Below are 19,808 nucleotides of genomic sequence, written 5' to 3'. Positions count from 1 at the left end.
GGATTCATTTCACATTTGGATATTGCGTATCACTAATATTAAGAGCAAAAGCCCTGAATGGGTGATGAGGCCTTCTGTTCTTGCAGTCAACAATTCTGAATAATCGCTATACAGGAAACTCCTATTTGACTGAATGTGCCATTACATGAAAATATAGAAGCCTAAAAATCACATTATTTTCCACTGTCTCAAAGACTCATTTTAGAGCAGCTATTTGGATCCCTGCCACATTATCGTTAAAAAAAATTGACGTCTGTACTTCTGACATTGTCTAAAATGAATCTTCATCCATGGATTATTAACTGTACATCCCTTATGGTCAATGGCTTAATTAAATCAGATACTGATGACCTTAAAACTAATTTACCACTTTCATACATACTCTTTTCTGTTTGCTTCATGTCAAATACGGATGCAATGGTGAAATCTTATTCCAGCATTAACGTTTGCAGCATCCTGCAATGAAGCATAGTAGTTTGGTTTGCACAATGAAAATTAAACGCAAGCAACTTATTCTGGCACAAAATGTGCGTAGCTGGTCAGTTAACTAGAGTAAAAAGAGCTATCGTGTTGCATTATGTTGCAGGTGAGATGTGTTCCACGAGCTGAACAACTGAAGTATATTAACAGTTGCCTGCCTGCGGTTGCTATTGGATATCACTGCACTGATTTGCAAGAATAATCTCATTGTATACTCATTAAAAGAAATTAATTAGTGGAAGACATCTCAACAAAGATGTCCTGAGTTGCTTTAGCTTGGACTATAATGAGATTTGAGAGGCATATATAGAAAATAGAACCAGCTTTCTCTGGGCTTTACTCAATGTTTTAAAAGCTTAGAAAAAGCATTAATTAAACTGTTTACCAAGTGGCTGAATTTGTAGGATGTTAAAAACATACATTTCCACCTCTGCTTTTCTTCTGCTTGTTAAGCTGCCTTTCTTCTAAATCCCAGCCTGATTTCTCTGCCTGTCTATCCCATCTTTACTGCTCACCCAGTGTTGCATCATCTCAGCTCACTCAGATTGCTGTCGTCCTAGGTACGATACGATAACCAACCAGTGGGAGACCATCGCTCCTCTGCCAAAGGCTGTCCATTCAGCTGCTGCAACTGTTTGCGGTGGGAAGATCTATGTCTTCGGTGGGGTGAACGAAGCCGGCCGAGCTGCAGGGGTCTTGCAGTCCTACATCCCTCAGACTAATTCATGGAGTTTTATAGAGTCTCCAATGATCGGTAAGGGATGCATGGTGTCAGAATAAACCTGTATTACAACAGAAATCTCTGTGCTACAGGTATTTTAATGCCTTTTCAGAAAGCAAATGAGTTGGGGGGTGAGGGGAGATATGTTTACAACAGATTGGCCGGAATGCATGGTATATTATACCAGAGAGGCAATTATCTGGATCTTTACTGAAGGCAATTGTCAGTCATTAATACAGCTAGTTATCAGCTAGAAGTGATGAGTTCAAAGTAGAGGAGAAAGGAAAACAGTTATTCAGTATGGACAACAGGTAATTTTAGAACCAAAAAATCACAAAGTGCAGTGAAACTTCATCTTGGCATCATGTGTTGCTCCATGCAGTTTTACAACACTGCTCAGTTAATGGATTATTACTCATTGGTTTATTAACATGCCGCCTGTCCTGTGGGAAGTAGCAGTCATTCTTAACTGGGATTTATAAGTGCTGTCCAAAGGCATATGTGCTTCAGAGACTGAAATCTCCGAGACATGTAGATTACTAAAACTGTGTTTATTAGTTTGTGATGTCCTCAAGCTCACCGAACATCTTACAGAATAAAGAGCATGATGAGAGGCCAAACTTGCCACTGTACCAGCCAACGTCAGAGGTGCAGACTTCTTCCAAAATTAGGATAGCGCTCAGAAGATTGCAACTTACTTGCTTTCTGCGGCAATTTGCACCCTGAGTGTTTAGGCTGCTTTTGGAAATGGGGTTTAACGTTCAGCTTCAGGAGGATGTTACTGCAGGGTGGCAGCTGTCCTGGGCCACCTGCTCTGCACTGGGTGACTGTGGGCAGCCTTCGGGCTGGCTGTACTCGGGTGGCCAAAGAAACAGCACTTATACAGTCATTGCAGAGAAGCTGCTTTCGGATGGCTTGCTTTTGCATCCTAGAATCATAGATCGTGGAATGGTTTGAGTTGGAAGGCACCTTTAAAGGTCATCTAGTTCCAACCCTCCTGCAATGAGTGGGGACAACCTCAACTAGATCAGGTTGCTCAAAGCCCTGTCCAACCTGACCTTGAACATTTCCAGGGATGGGGTATCTACCACCTCTCTGGGCAACCTGTGCCAGTGTTTCACCACCCTAAACCTCTTATTCATGTTGAAACTGTGCCATGAGATGCTTCATTTAAAAAAAATCACAGTCTCAGTATTGACCCTGGTAGAGCAATAGGTGTAGCAAGTAATAAATTGTAGAAGCACAGTTATAAGGTATTCAGGTAAGGCCTAAGCATATTCAGAAAACTAAAACAAGCTGCTCTTTTTATTGTAGCTTGTTACAATTATTATGACTCTTTTCTTGGGGTTCCCTAGTAGATCAGGTCATGAGGACCTGGTAGAGCCATGGTTGTAGCCTCCCCTGTGCAGACAGCGCTGCTGCTTTCCAACTCCCTTGCTGCTGTTTGTGTCCAGCCTAACGTAACATGACATGCATATGATGCAGCATGAAGCACCCAGCAGGAGGGCGTTAACCGGCAAAAGTCATGTTTATGTAATACAGCAGTGCAAACAAACCTATTGCCTGGCTTTTTCCATCACATGGCTACAGCTGCTGCTGTTCATTTAATCCACTGACTGACAGTATGAGGTTTTCCTGTACTCACAGTGTATTGCAAAAATGAATGCATTATGCAAAGAGGTATTCCTTTTCCTTACCAAAATAGTAAAAGTGCCACAGGAGCTAAGAAATCATTCCCTGGGCTCGTTATACTGTCTAGCAGGCATCAACACCATGCATGCTTGGAAAAAATCATCCAAACCATCTAGAGTTGGGTTCGTCACCCACTGTTCTAATGGACGTGTACTATTGTTTCCTAACAAAAATACATGAAAGACACCGGTGAAGTTAAAAGATAGTATTTATGTTTTCTTGGTGCAAGCAAAGTTAATTAGTTAAGCTGAAGGCATAAAATATATGATAAAATGTGGAGTTGCTATGTGTCTTTGTTGGGAAATGTGTAATGTCAATTTATTTGCAAATAAAGTAAAATAACACAGAGCATGAAAAATTGCACCCCCATGGAGAATGTCTGGGAAACTGAACTGATGTAATGCCTGATATTCACTAAAAGGCAGTGGGAATGTTGGTAATAGGCTTTAATTTCTCCAGCTCTGCAAGAACCGTAGTATCACCTGTATTTTTAAAGTATCCCCCAAGAACTGGATGCTACGCCAAGCGTGGTACAGTCTAAAACAAAGAGGGAGTAGAAGGAGCCTGATAATGATCACTGCTGGGGTGCCTTGGACAGCCTCAGAGCCTTTTTGTGTTGATTTTTAAGGTGTGCCTCTGTGCTAAGTCAACTGAGATATCTGATGACGATTTGTGTTGTTTAAGGTCACCCCAGAGATCAGTGAAGCCTGTTCGACCTCAAATAGGACAATGGATTATTTAAAAAACACCTCAAGCATGCTCAGATATGCAACAGTAGCTGCAGGTATGGAAAGTAGGACAGGTCTCTGGAGATTTTTAGACCATCTACACCACTGGAGTCTCAAGTCACTGTGGTATTTTATGATAGTGAGTTGAATACAGCATGGCACACGTTTGAACCCAACAGGTCCATCTCTTCCAAAGCATCGTGTGCCAATCTAACCCAAGGCAACACTGGCATCAACCATGGTAGGGGGGGAAGAGTCATTTTTTGGCTAATCTGAACGGAGGTGAAACAGGCTGGATACTGACATCCTGCCTGTGCAGAGGAGATACGGAGTGGGGACCGACAGCAAGTCCACGCAGCTCAGCCCCTGCTCTCTTCTGCCTGGATTTCTTCTAGGAATAAGCAGCAAATTCACTCCCAGTTTCCATTTATTCTTTAGCCTTCACCTGCCAGGAGGTGTTGGGACGTGGATGCTTGCATGCAGTACGTATGACACTCACCAACATGTTGCACATGGATGTTGTAGTAGCCTTTGGGTAGGTGTTGATTACACACATCCATGTTTGGAGAGGAGAGAGTCTTTCTCGTGCCCCATCCTTTGCCCCATGTCTGTCCTCCCCATCTTTTGAGGTTGGCAGATGTTCCTGCAGCAGCACAACCCGTAGTTTGATGTTACTGGAGTAATGGAGCCTCCCAGGGCTTTCACGCTGCATATTTTTGGTAAACCACCTTGCACATCCCCTTCTTGTGTTGTGAGCTGTAAGAAGTTTGCTGCTGTCGAGCCGAAGTCCTACAACAGCAAATGAACCCAGGCTACATACTTGCAGCACCTGCCTTTCCATTTCTTGCCAGGCTGTTCTATATAGCACTGCTAAAAATGTATTTCATGGCCAGCTTCCTGAGGTTTGTCTTATTTAACAAGATCACCATAGACATGCTGAAGTCAGTGATTGTAAGTAAGCCTAATTATCTTGTCATTGCCTTTTGTGCCTTCATGCCAGTGCACTAAAATATACCTTTTTTGATACCCTGAACAGTCAGTGTCTGTACTGGTGGAATGTGAGGTTATTATTAATGTTTCTGGATTGTAAAAAACCCAGTGTTTAATCACCACCGCTATTAAATTTTAAAATCTGGTGAGAACTATGGGAACACAGAGGTCAAAGATCTATGAGCATTTCTCATTTCTAATCCAAGTATCTAGTTCCTCACCATACCATTTACTCCTGCAGTGATATGTCCAACCAAAGTGGGACAATCACAAACCTAAGAATGCAAGAAATATCTGGAAAACAGCGTTAGCAGCATCTGTGCATTTTTACTGCACTGTCCCATGGCTTATTTTGGTTAAAATGCATAATCATTCCCATGAATTTATTTTTGGACTTTACAAGAAAAATCAGATGTATGTCTTGGCCCTCTCCCCAAGGCCAATAGTTTGGTATCTGTGTGGGGGTTTGGCTGGCTCTCACCTAGAAGTCTCAAAGTAATGAGTGTTTCATCTCCTCCATCAACATATCTTTCTTCCCATGACTAGTTCTTAGTGTTTTTCCCACTAGTAAGCTTGAATTTTACTTTCCTATGTCTCACCCATTTCTCCTCCATATATGCCATATGCTCCGTTCAGAATGGCTTTTCCACCCCTCGATGTGTTCTCCCTGCACATACTGACTCTGCCTTCTACCCAGCAAAGTCAGTATTTTTGTGTTTGCCCTTCAGCAGATGTCCTCCCTTTCACGTCCTGCCTCTGCTTCATCTGTGTGGCCGTGCTTTGTCCAACTCTCTTCAGTTCATCGACATTTTGCCCGTAAATTTGATGCTGAGACTGCCCCACGATGGCAAGTGGAGCCTTCTGCTTTGGTGTGGGTGATCCCCACCACACATACACCAAATGTGGTGTTTGCAAGTGAGGACACTCAGCTTTGGGGTTTCTGAGGAGGGTTTGGTCAAGGGTCATTGAGGAAACCATAGGGCCTGTGACCGGCTGTGTAGTTACGAGAAATCAGCCAGCCTGAGAGCACCGTGCCAGAAGGACTGACATCCGAGACCCTGCTGTTAATTGCAATATCTGCACTTCGGCCTCATGAGCTATGTGAAGGATCAGAACACAGTCTCCCAGCTGCTGTGGGATGTTATCTTATCCATTAGTATGCCATTCTTGAGCTTGTTTGCATAGTATTCAGGGAGGGGAAGAGGCACTTACTATTAAAAGCAGATTTAGTTTGTATTAACTAGTCTCCTTTCTCCAATCTGCTTCATCATGTGCATCAACACCCCCACCGGCTGCCCGTGCCTGCAGGGAGACCCTTCAGTTGGAGTTATATCTGGACTGCTGGCATGCCCGCATTTCTTTCTCCTGATAAAAATGTTTGACTAGTTTGGTTTTAATAACCTTTTTCCATATGAAGTGCTGCTGCCATTCATTGTAATGCCACTTCAGTCTCTGACTGAGTGCTTTACTGGAAGGCAACATAAGATCTTTAAGCAATCATGGAAGGGAAAGCAGAACTGTGCTACTTGACCATATAATATACCAAGAGATACGAGAGCCACGAAGCACATCACAGACAGCACACTGTCCTTACTAAGTGAGGAGCACACCAGTAGGTTAAATTATCAACCCCATGTGAAGCACATCTCCGGATTGTCATTGAGTGCATACCCCTTCCTGCAATGACCTGTCACTAGAATAGAAATACTTGCGTATTTTCCTATAGCAGCAGCAAAGGAGAGTGATGTTATGATGTTATCCACTTGGAAAGAAGAGTACCTTTTATCTATTATTTCTTTTACATTTATTCTGCCTTTTAATCTCAAGTGTGCTTGCTGTCCTGGACAAATCCCATTTAAGATTTTTCCAGCCTGAAATGGATTAGTCTATCTGACAGCGCCAGCACTTGAATTTTAGAGGGGAAAGGAAGCTCCTTCTCTGTTTCCATGCTTCCTCTCCCCCCTCTTCCTTCCCTCTGGCAGACTTTTGAAATAACCACAGTCCCCACTGTATCCCACATAAGCCTCTGATCCATAGAAGTTCATGTTCATGCCCAGTGTCACTGACCAAAAAGCCCAACCAGAACATGCTTTTGTAAAATTAGGCTCCCCAGCCACGCACCTTGCTCTATGAGCATGTTAAGGACTTAGAGCAGTGGCAGAAGTTGGAGTCTCCTGAGTGTCTGCATGAGGTTACCAAGCCCTGGAAAGGACTACAACAAGGGAAGAGTGTGGGTAGCACCTGGGATGAAGTAAGGTCATCCACTGACTGGTGGTCATCCACATCTAGGTAGCAGGAATGATGGCTTGAGTTTTCCAAGCTCCCTGTATCTGTGAACAACGTCTGCCTCCATGGTAACAAAACAAAAATAAAACACACTCTTTTCTCTCTACCTGTCTCTGGAGGGGTGTCCCTCGTGTCTTTCTGCCATATCTTCATCAGGATCAGGAGACTGTTTGCTGTGAACGTCTCCTTTCCTGAAAGAAACAGCAGAGATTTCTCTGTTTCTCTATCTCAGGCTTACTTTATACCAATTTATGAAATAGTAGCTAAAGCCAAAAGCAGTAAAAAGACAACAGATAGGTGATGTATTGAAAAATTGATGAAAATCAAACACGATTGCCTCTTAAAAAAAGAAAGAAAAAGAATATCAGACTGTCTGCCTATTTGAAAAGAAAAAAAAAAGTCACTATAAAAATAACCAAGGGGTTTCCTTCTCTTTCTTTAACAAAAAAGGAATGTGAAGTCAGTGATTCAGTCTCCTGAGAAGTTGCTGTTTCTGCCTTGAGGGAGCCCCAAATAATTTCCCTGTGAGATTTGGGAGCTGAGTTCTTTTTTTTTTATGCAAGAGCTTCATTCTCCCTCAAAACACTGCTAGTTGGAGAAAAAAAAATAGGAAGATGTGATAATTAAATATGGAAAATTTCTGATGAGTGTCTTAACTGGAAAAAATGTCACATATGCAAGTCTGATTTGGAAAGGGATGTGAGCCGAGTTGTTAGGACAGATAAGTCTTTCTGATGAATTATAGTGGCTTAGTGGCACCGAGAAGAAACTGAATACTCCTTGTTCTATTTTCTGGATGAATTAGTTTCTTCCCATCTGTTCCCAAGGATCAGTGACATTTTCCTAATACATCCGTGGTTTTTTGACATATGCCTGTAGATACTCAGCGTAATAGGAGCCCAACTTTAACCCGTAACATGTTTTGTCTCTTTTCACGCCGGGTGCTGCTCCCCCGTACGTCCCCCTGGGCATGCACCGACGTAGGGTGAGTGAACTGAGCCAGACCACCCCATGGCCATGCTGGAACAGAAGCAGACACCACCAACTCCTTAGTTTCCTTCTAGTTTAACCAGTTCAAACACCAGTTAAGGAAATTGTCTCTCTTTTGGAGAAATTCATCAGCTTTTGCTTAACTCATGTCAAATTAAATCTCTTGTTAAATATTTAATGGAATAAGGTGGTTTGACAAGAACCTCAGGGTTACATGCCAGCCATGCAAGAGGTAAGCAAATGCCAAAGGTAAAGCTGCTGGGGCTACTTCACGCCCGTCTCTGTGTTCCTAAAAGGACACAGTCGTAGTGTTAGAGATCTGGGAGGAACATATAGACCCTTTCAATGTTATGTAGAGGCTGTTAGCAGAGATACATGAGCACAGTAAAGATGATATCGCACCTCCTCTCCAGCACACTGCCCCCAACTCCCCGCACTTGGCAGGAGGGTTGCGGGGGCTGAAGCCAGCAGGACTGTGTCCAGGCTGATTCTCCACCGGTGATGAAAGAGGATCACCCTTTTCTGAGCATATAAAAATGCAGATTTTTGGAGAGGCCTTAACATATAGCTCCATATGGGTAATTTTTATAAAGGTGTCCCCTCATGCCAGGGTAGCCACCCAGGAAACGTCTGCTTCATGTCCTAAAGGTCTTAGGTTCTTGCTTCTTAGAGAACTGGTTGTGAAGCTTATTTTAACTCAAATAAAGCAATGTATTTTCCCGTCTTTTGTTCCCAGACACTGCTGATTGGTTTCACTGAAATGTTGATTAAAAAAACTGTATCTCATCAAGACAGACACCATCATGAGAAATTTCAGCCCAACTGGCTCATATTTAATAATGTGCATATGGCATGCTAGCAGCATACGGGACAAGTCAACTAATTAAATTATAATTATTTTATTCGATAATTTATGGTTAGTTCTACCAATATTTCTAATAATGCCACAGCTAACACAAGAATTTTAAAGCATCCTTGGAAACTCTGATTGAACTTGGCTTAGGCTAAGGGACTTGCTTAATTTCAAACTCCAACCTCACACTGTTCATTGCTAAAATACAGGACTGCTTGGAGGTACACACACACATCTGAAAATAAAAATGCAGGTGAATTTACGAGACAGATGAAGGGGAAAAAAACTGGGTCTCAGAAAATCTTATGGATTATGTGGGTGACCTTCCCACAAGCAAAAGCAGAATACAAAAGAGAATCAACTATTGGATATTATTAAGCGGTTCTCTGCATTGTGGGTTTCTTCTGTATTTAGCTGCTGCACAGGCATGGGAAGCATCTGAGTTAAAATTTGCAACAATTCAAAATTCCGAAACAACTTGACATCTTAATTTCATATGTAAGAGTGGAGCTTTCACGGTGACTCCCATTAGGCTTTGGGAGAGGATAATTGTATTTTACCAGTTTAGAGGGAGGTGCATACTAGGGGATGAAGGACTGATGAACTTTAAAAGTGCCTTTGAGAACTTGGAGAGAGGAGAACAAAACCAGGAAAGGTTTCCTCATTTTTCTTTCCCTAGCCTTGGAGGTTTAGAGAAACGTGACTTATCTATAAATAAGGGGAATGTATAAATAAAAAAACAGTCTCCAAACCTGAGCCTAAAACTGATCTCAGTGTTGCTTTCCATTGACAGATAACAAATATGCTCCTGCAGTCACTCTCAATGGGTTCATCTTTATTCTTGGAGGAGCTTATGCACGAGCAACCACCATCTATGACCCAGAGAAAGGCAATATTAAAGCAGGTCCCAACATGAACCACTCCAGGCAGTTCTGCAGGTGAGAAAAACCATTAAAACTGAATTACCGGTGCCTTAACATTTTCTGCTGATAAATAAGCTAATACAACCTAACAGCGAAGGGGAGAGGGGAAGGGAGGTGTGTACCACCTGGGGTATTTCTTCATCTCTTGTTTGTACGTGTTCAGAGATGCAGCATTTCCCAAAGTGCACATCCAGGACCCTACTATGGTTCATATGTCTCCCCACATTCAGGCGTGATGGATCATGGGGAGGGACGTGTGTGGGGCTCCTCCAGTGACTACAGGAATGCTGTTTTCCTCAGGCTGCCATGTGTAACTGGAGGATGATAAATACCCACTGTAGGAGAGACCACCACAATGTGGAACAAGTTTTTGCTAACTAACTAAAAGATCCGTGGAAAAAAAAAAAAGAATACTGAGTAAGCACCACACACTGATATTAATTATTATTTATTACGTGCTTTGATTGCTTTTTGGGCCTGATCCTGGTCACAGGTGTAACAAACTTCCCAAATCAGCTGACAAAAATAAGACTTGGCACCCATGGCAGGTACCGGCAGAACTGAAGGGTCTTTTTAAAAGTACTATGAAGCTGTTAGAGAAAGACGGACTTGTTTCAGGCTTTTTACAGCACCAGCCCCTCGCAGAGCAGATCCCCATGCCGGGGACTGGCTGAGCTATCGGTTTCATGGGGAAAAGCCATCGCTGCTCCACGGATGCTGCCGCAGGCACTGGGTGGAGGTTTGTTATCGGTGGTCGCTGCAGCAGCATCTTGAGGCACTGAGCAAAACCAGGGTGGAGGGGTTGTGCCGGGCAAGTGCCCAGGCGAAAAAAACCACGGGGTGGGGTGGGAGGAGAAGCAGCGATGGGGCAGCAGCTGGAGCTGCATCTCCCAAACATTCAGCCAACAGCTCTGCTCCTTGCCCCAGGGGTGTCCGTAGCCCCCATCCTACAGCTGAAAAACACCTCCATGTTTTAACTTGTTGCATTTAACCTTTTGCTTTGGTGCAGATGAGAAAATTCCTTTTTCAGAAAGCATGCTCAGTTTTTCTCTTTTTACTAGTTTTTTTCCCTGGTTTTCTCCTTTTTTCCCCTTTCTTTTATTAATTTAAGGAGCGCCCTCTCTTGGCTGCTGAAGCCCATTGTGTTGGAAGTGAAGGGGGCCGAGCAGCCGGCTCCGTCCGCGGAGACCTAAGGTCAGCCTTCCTTGGCTCTAGCAGGATCAGGAGGAGCCTGCAGTGCTCAGGCAGCTGCTAATGGTATTTTCTCCTGAAAAAACAGAAATACAGGGTACGATGCAGCCCAGGATTAGAGCCCTAACCAGTAAAATGAAACGCAAAGGCAATTGTACATTTTATACATTCCTGTATCTTCCCATAGGGAGGGTTGAACTGGTCTTTGAACATCTCTGTTTTGTAAAACATAACAAAAAAACTGTTAATTAAATATCTGGAATACAAAAGAAATTGCATGGATGATTTCAACCAGGGTCTGTGGGCTGAGCATCTCACCTGAAAACTTCCCAGGGTTTCTAACGTGAAGGGATGCTTTGCTCTGTACCCTGCAGAAGGGAATCCAGTGGGAGACCTTGTGATGGCCCAAGGAGAGTGAACCAGGGACCTAAATATTAGCTGCTGCTGTAACAAACTGGCTTTGCTTAAGTAGAATATGACACCCGTCAGTAAAAAGTAACTTCAAACTTTTAAATTACATTTTTTTCTAAAGCCTAAAGCAATAGTGAACTAGAAACCTACATTTATAGTGGGACAGTCACCAAAAAAAGGAATAGTTCAGTACATCCCAACTGGATGCCAGAAAGGCACAATTTCAAAAATTCCTAAATGTGCTGGGAAATGGTCAAGGAAAAATATTTCAGCCAACAGGAGATGTAAAACCTATGACAAAAACTAAATAAATCAGCATGCATGGAAATAGGGAAAATGGGAGGTTAGCAGTAACAAATAGGTTAAAAACTGGCTGCTGCTACAGGAGGCTGAGGGAACCAGTAAAGTACTAAGGGCTAATAGAAGTAAAAAGAAAGGCACTTCAAACCTTTTGGGATCAAATTTGTAATTTTAATCTGTTACAAAACCATTGCTGATGAGGTAGCAAAGTGTAACACAGATGGATCGGATGGGTATTTCTCATCTGTATTTGGAAGGGAGCAAGAAGGTTTGGTTCCATAATCTGCTGTGAGGAACCAAAAGAGGTCACTGTTGGCAGCAAGGAAAGGTGTGAGCTCAGAAATTAAGTTCTCAAATCGGACAACCCGGCCGTCTTAGATGCAGGCATCTTTAGAGACTTTGCTGAGAAGCTGACTGAACCACTAATGTTGATTTTAATAACTCTTACAGTTCAGGATGGATCAGGGCACTGCCAAAGTTTCCATATTTTGAAAAGGTAAAAGGGAGAATTTTAGTGCAGCAATTAATTTTGCAAAGTATCAACATCAGGCTAAGTGGTCTCATTTAGCCTCATGTTGGTCTGCTGCAAAATACCAGAGTGGTTAATTTGGGATTTCATCAACAAATAACTAGATGCTAATAATATAATGAACAGCAATCAATGTGCTTTCCTGGAAAATGGGTCTTGTTAAACCAACCTGTTGTCTTTTGCTTTTTGGGGGGGAAATTGGGTTCTTTGTTTTTTAATAAAACATGCCTGGCTGCTAAAGACAACTGTGATGCTATAATATACTGCGATTTCTCCAAGGTATTTGGCTGGTATTATATAGAATTAACAAGGCACACATTAGAGAGATTAAATCTGCTTCACTGACAGATCTCAAAATGTAGTTGTTAATGAGAAGATATCATTGAGCAAGGCCACCGGTAGCAAGCATTGATTCTTCTTCAATGCTTTTTAATACATCTACCAACAATCCAGGTAATAGAACATCTCCCCTGGTAAAGGCTGCGGCTGGCATAGCACTTGGTGGGTAAAAATATTACAGAAGGAGCTATTTTAGCCAGTTATCTGCATGTCTCAGTTAGACGGTCTCAACGTAGCAGTGGTATTTTAAATGCAAAGTAATAGATGGAGGAAGCACAATCGCGGACTGTACCTGCATAGCAGCCCTGCTCCCCTTCGAAAGTCAGGCACTCAGAGGAGGACACAAAGGAGGCCACTCAGAGCTTTCATCGCAATGCAGTGGATAAAAGGTCAATGCAATATTGGATATATAATATGAGCCCTAACGCTGAAATGAAAACAAATTGAAGCTGGGAAGAGAGAGTGCTGCTGCATGCGGCGTTGGCGAGATGAATGCAGGTCTTGGGTCCACGCATCAACATGTGGAAATATCAGCAGAATTTCAAAGGGAAGCTGCAAAAATGACCCCGGGTTGCAAATCAAATCTTTGACATAAGATTCAAAGAGTTTATCAAAGAAAGGCTGAGAGGTGACTTGATCACTGGGAGCAAGTGGAAAAGCTTTCAGTCTCGCAGACAAAGGCATAGCAGGTTACGAGGGCTAGAAAGTCAAGTTACACATCTCAGCCTTGAAGTGAGGCACTTTCCCAACAGCAAAGATAATTAAACAGTGAACCAGCAAGGGAGGGGGCAAACTCACCAACACTCGGTGTTTTTAAGAGGAGATTAGATATGTTTCCAAGAGAGATGCTGCCTGGGGAAAAGTCCATGGCCTGCGTATACACAAGCTCAGATTAACTAAGCACAGAGATCCCTTCTGACCTTAGTCTGTGAATCTATAAATTCCTCATTCCGCTCATTAGCATGGATCACAAAAAACATGGTTTAAAAGCAGCAACATAAACAACTTAAAAATTAACTGCATGCTATTGATCTCCTCTCACCAGGAATCACTCGATACTGAATTTGCTGGGAAAAATCTTGACCGCATCACTTTTATTTTTATCTGCACTGTTTCTACATGTTAGTGACTAGGGAGCATGATGGCTTCAAGCACAGGGAAAAGAAATGTGTGTGACATTCCTCGCATATGAAAAATTAAAGGTCCATTCAAATGGTTTTAATATCAAGTTAAATTACTTCTAATGAAAACAAAAAATAAATGGTTCAGGTCTCCAGCTCACAATCAACAGAAGAGCAAATCGAGCATCATTTTCAGATGAAGCCCAGCCTGATGGAAGTCAATAAGAAATTCATGTTGACCTAGAATTAACCCTTTGAGGGATGGTGCCAAGTCAGCAAAGAGCTATAATATGCCTGAAACATTGTAAAATTCACTGAGAGTTCATGCACAGGTCTTAAATATCCTCTATGTGACATGTGAGGGTGAGGGAAATATTTGACATTTCCCAAACATCAGGCAAGTGTTTGCTGTTTGCCAAGTGGACCCCATCTCGGTTTGGCAGATCCAAGTCTGTGGGATCTTTGGAGGTGGTGACAGCAGCCGACGAGGATGAAGAGCTGAGATGATCACACCTTGCTCTGCTGGACACCTCCCTCCAGAAAGGCTTGCAAAGACATCCCTCCCTTCCAGCACTGGCAAGTCCTGCCTTTGCAGGCAGGCATTCTCGCTTCCTGCCATGCTCTTCAAGGGTCTATTTTTCCATGAGCAAAAAGAATACCAAATGCATTTCTGTGCATGATTAAAAATTCCATATTCTGCTTGCTTAGGATGCAGGCAGCGTGCAAACAGGAGTGTGCTACAGAGAGCCTCCACGAGCCGCAGCGTGGTGGTGCCAGCAATAATTCCAGAGCAGCTAATTTAGTACCAGCAATTCCCAACAGACACCAGAAAAGCATTTTCTTCCTCCTCCGACTGTTAACCAGTAAGATTTATTAGATGGTTCTGCCGAATGGAAATCTTTAATAAAACTTCGACTCGGGCTGAACAGCACAAAACCAGGGTCGGTTTGTGGATATTTTCTTTTTTTTTTTTTTTTTTCCCCTCTTCTTTTTAAATAAACCCTTGTTCTTGAACAGCGAAGCATGGTGACTCCTGTGCTTAACTACTAGGCATTGCTAATGTACAGCACCAGCCGCAGATTCCCCCAGCTGATTCCTTTCCTCATTGCAAAGTTCGTGGTAACTCCAGGCACTGGAAGGGGTTAGAGCACAGCTTGTTTGGATGGATATTCCCATGTGAAGCTATTACAGAGCACAGTTCCTCCTTCTCGAGCCCGCAGATGTAAAGGCCAGTCTGTTCAGCAAGGCAGCATTTGCAGCTGGAAGTGTTTGTGGTCCAGAAGAGAAAACTGAAATCTTCCAGCATATCTGGAAGGAGACATGTGGCTGGGACTATGCTCCATAGACAGCAGATGAGAACTGCCACACCAGACTAATAGCAATAATTTCTGTAGCAGTTGATGACATGAAGGATTTCAGTGTGCATTAAAGCGTAACTGATACAGACAGAGCACTCGGGCCGTTACTGATGTGCGACAGACTTTGGAATAAAACATTGCTGGTTTTCAGCAACCAGTAACAATGCCACATGATGGTTTTGGATCATTAGCAAGGGAAAGTGCTCATGGAGTAGGGGAGAATATAACTGGAGCTTGGCCAAAACACCCACGCTAATAATCCCAGTCCAAGAAGTGTCATGATATCCTCCTAATTGACCATGACTAATCTGGACCCTCATTTATCCATCTTATTGTAAAGATGACACCTCTGGCAGCACAACACAGCCACCCGAGCTTGAGCCCTCTCGCACATAACAACCTGGCTGCCAACCCGGCCGCAAACAACCACACAGGTTGTCAGCACCGCTACCAAACTGGGGACAACGCTTTGGCACCCTGAGCACCGCCACCCACGGAGACGGCGGCAATGCCTTTCGCTTCAGCGCCGCAAACCACCGCGCAGGTTTCGCTAAATGGTCCCCAGTTTAAGCAAGAGCTTAAGGGGCACTTGCAGTTCTGCCTAGCGCCGCACAGAGCCGCGTCCCACAGTAGCTGGTACCCTGCCGGCTTCTCTTATCCCAGTGCTGACTCCAGCCAGTTGATGAGCATCGTTCAGTTCCACCTCCAGTAAAGCCCTCCTGAAATCTTAGGGCAGGAAGGAAATCCATCCACTAATAATTGTGGGGATTTTTTTTTCTTCTTTTGAGCAGATTCTGTGTCTATCTAACTGATCATATCTAATAACGTTTATGGAACTGCTCCAAATAAATTAGTGAGTGTGTGTGCATGCATAGCCAGGAATGAGGAGGGAGAGGAGCTTTGATTGTAGCCTCAGAAGATACTAAGTTTCAGGGAGTCAAACCAACACACTAATTCAGCCATTTCAAATCTTTTACAACCCCAGACATTACAGGAAAGGGGTATTTTTTAACATTTCCTGATAAGGCTGATGTGATCTTTAGGATTCAGAAGGAAATTTTAAAATAATAAGAAGAAGCAGCAGCAGCAAAATTAACAGACTTTGCTGGTAGCCCCACTGCTTGGTGCTATGTCTAGCCATCACGACCGGGAGAGGGAAGGGCTGGAGCAGGAGCTCCCAGGCACTCGGGTCTCAAACACTACGGAAAAGAGGCACTGACATCTTCCGCTTTGAGTTGTTTCTAAATTACTGCCCATCAGGACACTTTCACTGTAAGATGCTTTTGAATGAAAAGTAGAGGGTCAATAACACTCTTGGTGGGAAAGTGGCCACAAAGCAAATGGCAGCTGAGCTGCCTGGGGAGGGCCCCAGCTGAAAGCACCACCAGCTCGTGGGTGCCGAGCCCTGGTGCTTAGTTTTGCTTACATGTGATTAAAAAAGTTAATTAAAAAGCAGTGCAAAGTCAAATGCAGCAACAAAGGGAAAAATCAGATCCTGGGCTGCATCTGCAGGGGTGTTACTAGCAGAGATAGAGATATGGTCATCCCACTCTACTCAACGCTTGTCAGGCTGCACCAGGAGTACTGTGTCCACTTATGGTCCCCACAATTCAAAAAAGACACAGACAGACTGGAGAGGGTCCAGAAGTGGGCCACGAAGATGATCAAAGGGGTAGAGAACCTGCATTATACGGAAAGGCTGAAGGAGTTTGGTCCCTTCTCCCTGGAAAAGAGAGGGCTCGGGGGGACCTCACACAGTATTCCAGCACTTAAAGGACAACTACAAGGAGGACGGAGGCTCTAACTTCACAAGGAGCCACATGGAGAAGACAAGGGGCAACAGGTTCAAGTTGCATTGGGAGAGGTTTCATCTCAATGTAAGAATTTTTTACGGTGAGAACAATCATCCACTGGAACAAGCTCCCCAGGGACATGCTACAGTCCCCATCACTAGAGGTTTTCAAGATGCAACTGGACAGGGTGCTAGATAATCTTATCTAGTGTCCCTCTCTCATGAAAGCTTGGACCAGATGATCTTTTGAGGTCCTTCCAACCTGGGCTATTCTATGTGTCTATGATTCAATGATTCGCCTTGTCCATCAAGTCCTTTAATGGCCAGCTGTCAGAGAGGGATCTTCTCCGCCACCTGTTTTCTCAGGCTGGGGAAGGACCGCGAGGAGGGTAGGCAAAAAGAGATTTAAAGGGTGTTTAGATTACACAAGCATTCCAACCATAGACAGCCAGGTCCCCACCAGCCCTTGGTGCACCTCAGCCTCATGGGGATTTTCTTAGGATCGTGATTCATAGCTTCGTGGAGGTCAGCAGATGGACCAGACTAGCGGTGGCAGTGTTGGGGGATAGTCACGGCGTGATCCTCTGACAGGGCTCATGGTTTGGGCAATGAAGGACGCCCTGGCACCTCCAGTGAATCTGCTGCAGGGCTATAGGTGAAGCCTGTCTAGTAAACGACAGCAATTACCTGCGGAGTAGAAAGCAGGGTCATTAGCCTGCTGGGTAATAATTTGCAAAATGCTGAAATGTATTTTCCTGGAAGGAGTGACCTCCATTTTGATACCAATTACGTTCACCCTGGGCGTGCTGCTGGAGAGATGGAGGTCCGGCTGCTCCTTAGCTGGGGAGGTCGCTGCCCCCAAAGCTGCTGGAGAGTTTGTGTCCCCCCAGTGAGGCTCTGTGGTGCGAAGCTGCATTCCTTCCCAGGCTCTGACAGCCTGTAATCATTTTATCTCTCAGGATTAATGGCACCAAGCAATAAACTCTCATCCTAATTATTGTAATTATTTCTTTCTTTGTGCGTCAGCCTTGGTAACGATGTTTTTACAGCTGATGGGATGGAAGGGAGGGGAGAAAAGAAATATTGTCACAGTAATGAAGAAAGAGCAATGAGCATACTCCTTTCCACTCACTTTCCTCAGGGTTTTCGAGCCCACTTGAATTTCCTATTCCCTAAGGTCCCAGAAATTAGCAGTGATTGTTCTAATACTGCAAAGTAGCAGCAATCTAGGACTAAATTCCTAATTGATCTTAAGTACCTACCTGCCACTTTAGCCCCAGAGATGCCTAAATGTCTCCAAAGTCCCCTGTACCCACTGCATACTTAAAACTGCCTATTTCTTGATAGCAGTAGCTCACCGTTTTTCTTAACCTCAGGCATGACTCACAAGCTAAGCGTTACGCCAGTTTTAGCTATGGGAATTGCATACGGAGGGGACAGAAGCTACTCTAATCACTACTTAAAATTCATATGGTCTTTCAGAGGGTGGAATTCAGCATCCATTTCTTCCCCAACACATTAGCACCATGATGGGAGGTTACAGGATGGAGCTGCTTGTCCCAGCTGCTGGGCAGGAATTTCCTCCAGCTGTAGCCCAAGTGCTGGAGAACAAGAGCAACATTTGTCCACCGGCTGTAACCTCTAATCCAGAGCATGGGCTGGGGAGGAACCTGGACCCAGATCATTTCAGGAGGGTGTGCTTAGCTACTCAGCGGCTCTACGGTGGCAGCAGCTCTGGCTTAGAGTAGCTGCTACTAAACATGACACAGAGGAGACTTTACTAGAAGAAATGTGGGCAGCTAAGATACTACGCAGGAATTTGTAACGCACCCATGTCCCTGTTTAGAGACCTAACACTAGATGACCAAGGGGATACCTGGCACTTCAGGCCAGACTTTAGCTGTGCAGCACACAGCCAGGTAGGAAGGGCTGGTGGTAGCTTGGCTCCTGTTCCCAGGGTCACCTAGAGCACAGATGGAAGGGTCTTCACACAGGGTCCTCCCTCTGTCCATCCCATCCTTCCCAGGCAGATCAAAAGCTCCGAGCAGAGCAGTGTCATCGGGTAACGAGTAGGAAGTATTAGACAGGCCTCGTATGCACGTGGCAGCAGCCAACAAGGTCCTTTCCTGTGGTGGTGTGAGGTGCTGTCATCTACACTAGTGTGTCTGCACCAGTAAATTAAAACTTGGCTGAGGCCATTCATGGGCACTGGACCTTGACCATCAACACTGATGGAATCGCCCCCAGGCTCCAAGTTCCACACTAGTATTTCTTTTAATTGCCCATTATTGATCGTTCTGCAGCCAGATCTTTCTTGGGGATCTTTTTTTTCTTTGGAAGTTTGTTTGGTTTTTCCCACTTCACCCAATTAAATTGCTAAATTAACCCTTTTTTTTTATTTTTTTCTGTCAAGCTTTGTGTAGGGATAATTTTTTAATGACTGATCAGCGTTTCATTAGAGAACCAAGACAGCAAAGCTGCTTTGTACCGCAGTCCATCTCTGACATTGGCCCCTCTTCTGCCCAGTACATCCCAAACCCTATCCCAATTCAAATAATCTTCCATCTCCTTCAGCTTCACTATTACGAAAAAAAAAGTGAAGCACAAACACCAACCACTACCCCATGGCCTCATTTCTAAACTCTTATCCTGCTGGTTCCTGCAGCCCCTCCACCACATCAGGACTGTTTCAGCATGGGGTAGGACCATCCTTCTCCCCTCCTCATGCTGTATTTTTGCAAGCTGCAATTCCCAGCCTGTCGCTTTTAAATAGCAACTTGTTCCAGTACAGAGACGGGCTTCCCACCCCACAACAAATATCTTAAGTCCTCAACCGTGGCTTAATTTGCACGGTTGTCTGATTTACTAGGTCTGCTGGTCCTGCCACCCCTGCTCCCTCCTGGCCAGAGGGACCTCAGCCCTGGCAGGAGTCCCTGCTGGGCAGCGCCTCTCCACCACCAGCTCCAGCTCCTTTGGAGGTGGGCTCATTCTCTTTCAGAGCTGTCTTTCAGGATGACACTTGCTTTAGTCAAGTCCTCGTTCTTCCCTGTTTCTCCCTGACGTTTCAAAAATAATTACCAGTGGTTCAGTAAGTTCATTAGCAA

The 19,808-nt window shown here is 44.2% G+C and overlaps 1 protein-coding gene across 2 annotated transcripts in view; it reads left to right on the top strand.

Annotated features, from left to right (window-relative positions):
- KLHL29 (kelch like family member 29) overlaps positions 1-19,808 on the top strand; it is a 409,774-nt gene that overhangs the window by 385,905 nt on the left and 4,061 nt on the right. For both annotated transcript variants that reach the window (XM_075049045.1, XM_075049044.1), the window contains exons 12-13: positions 1,041-1,234; positions 9,534-9,678. In XM_075049045.1, coding sequence (XP_074905146.1) covers positions 1,041-1,234; positions 9,534-9,678 — 339 coding nt within the window. The remainder of the gene's footprint in view (positions 1-1,040; positions 1,235-9,533; positions 9,679-19,808) is intronic.

This window comes from Buteo buteo, chromosome 17 (assembly GCF_964188355.1).
Source record: "Buteo buteo chromosome 17, bButBut1.hap1.1, whole genome shotgun sequence".
NCBI classification, from domain to species: domain Eukaryota; kingdom Metazoa; phylum Chordata; class Aves; order Accipitriformes; family Accipitridae; genus Buteo; species Buteo buteo.
Note: the sequence above shows the minus strand (reverse complement) of the source record. Positions and strands in the feature narration are given on the sequence as shown.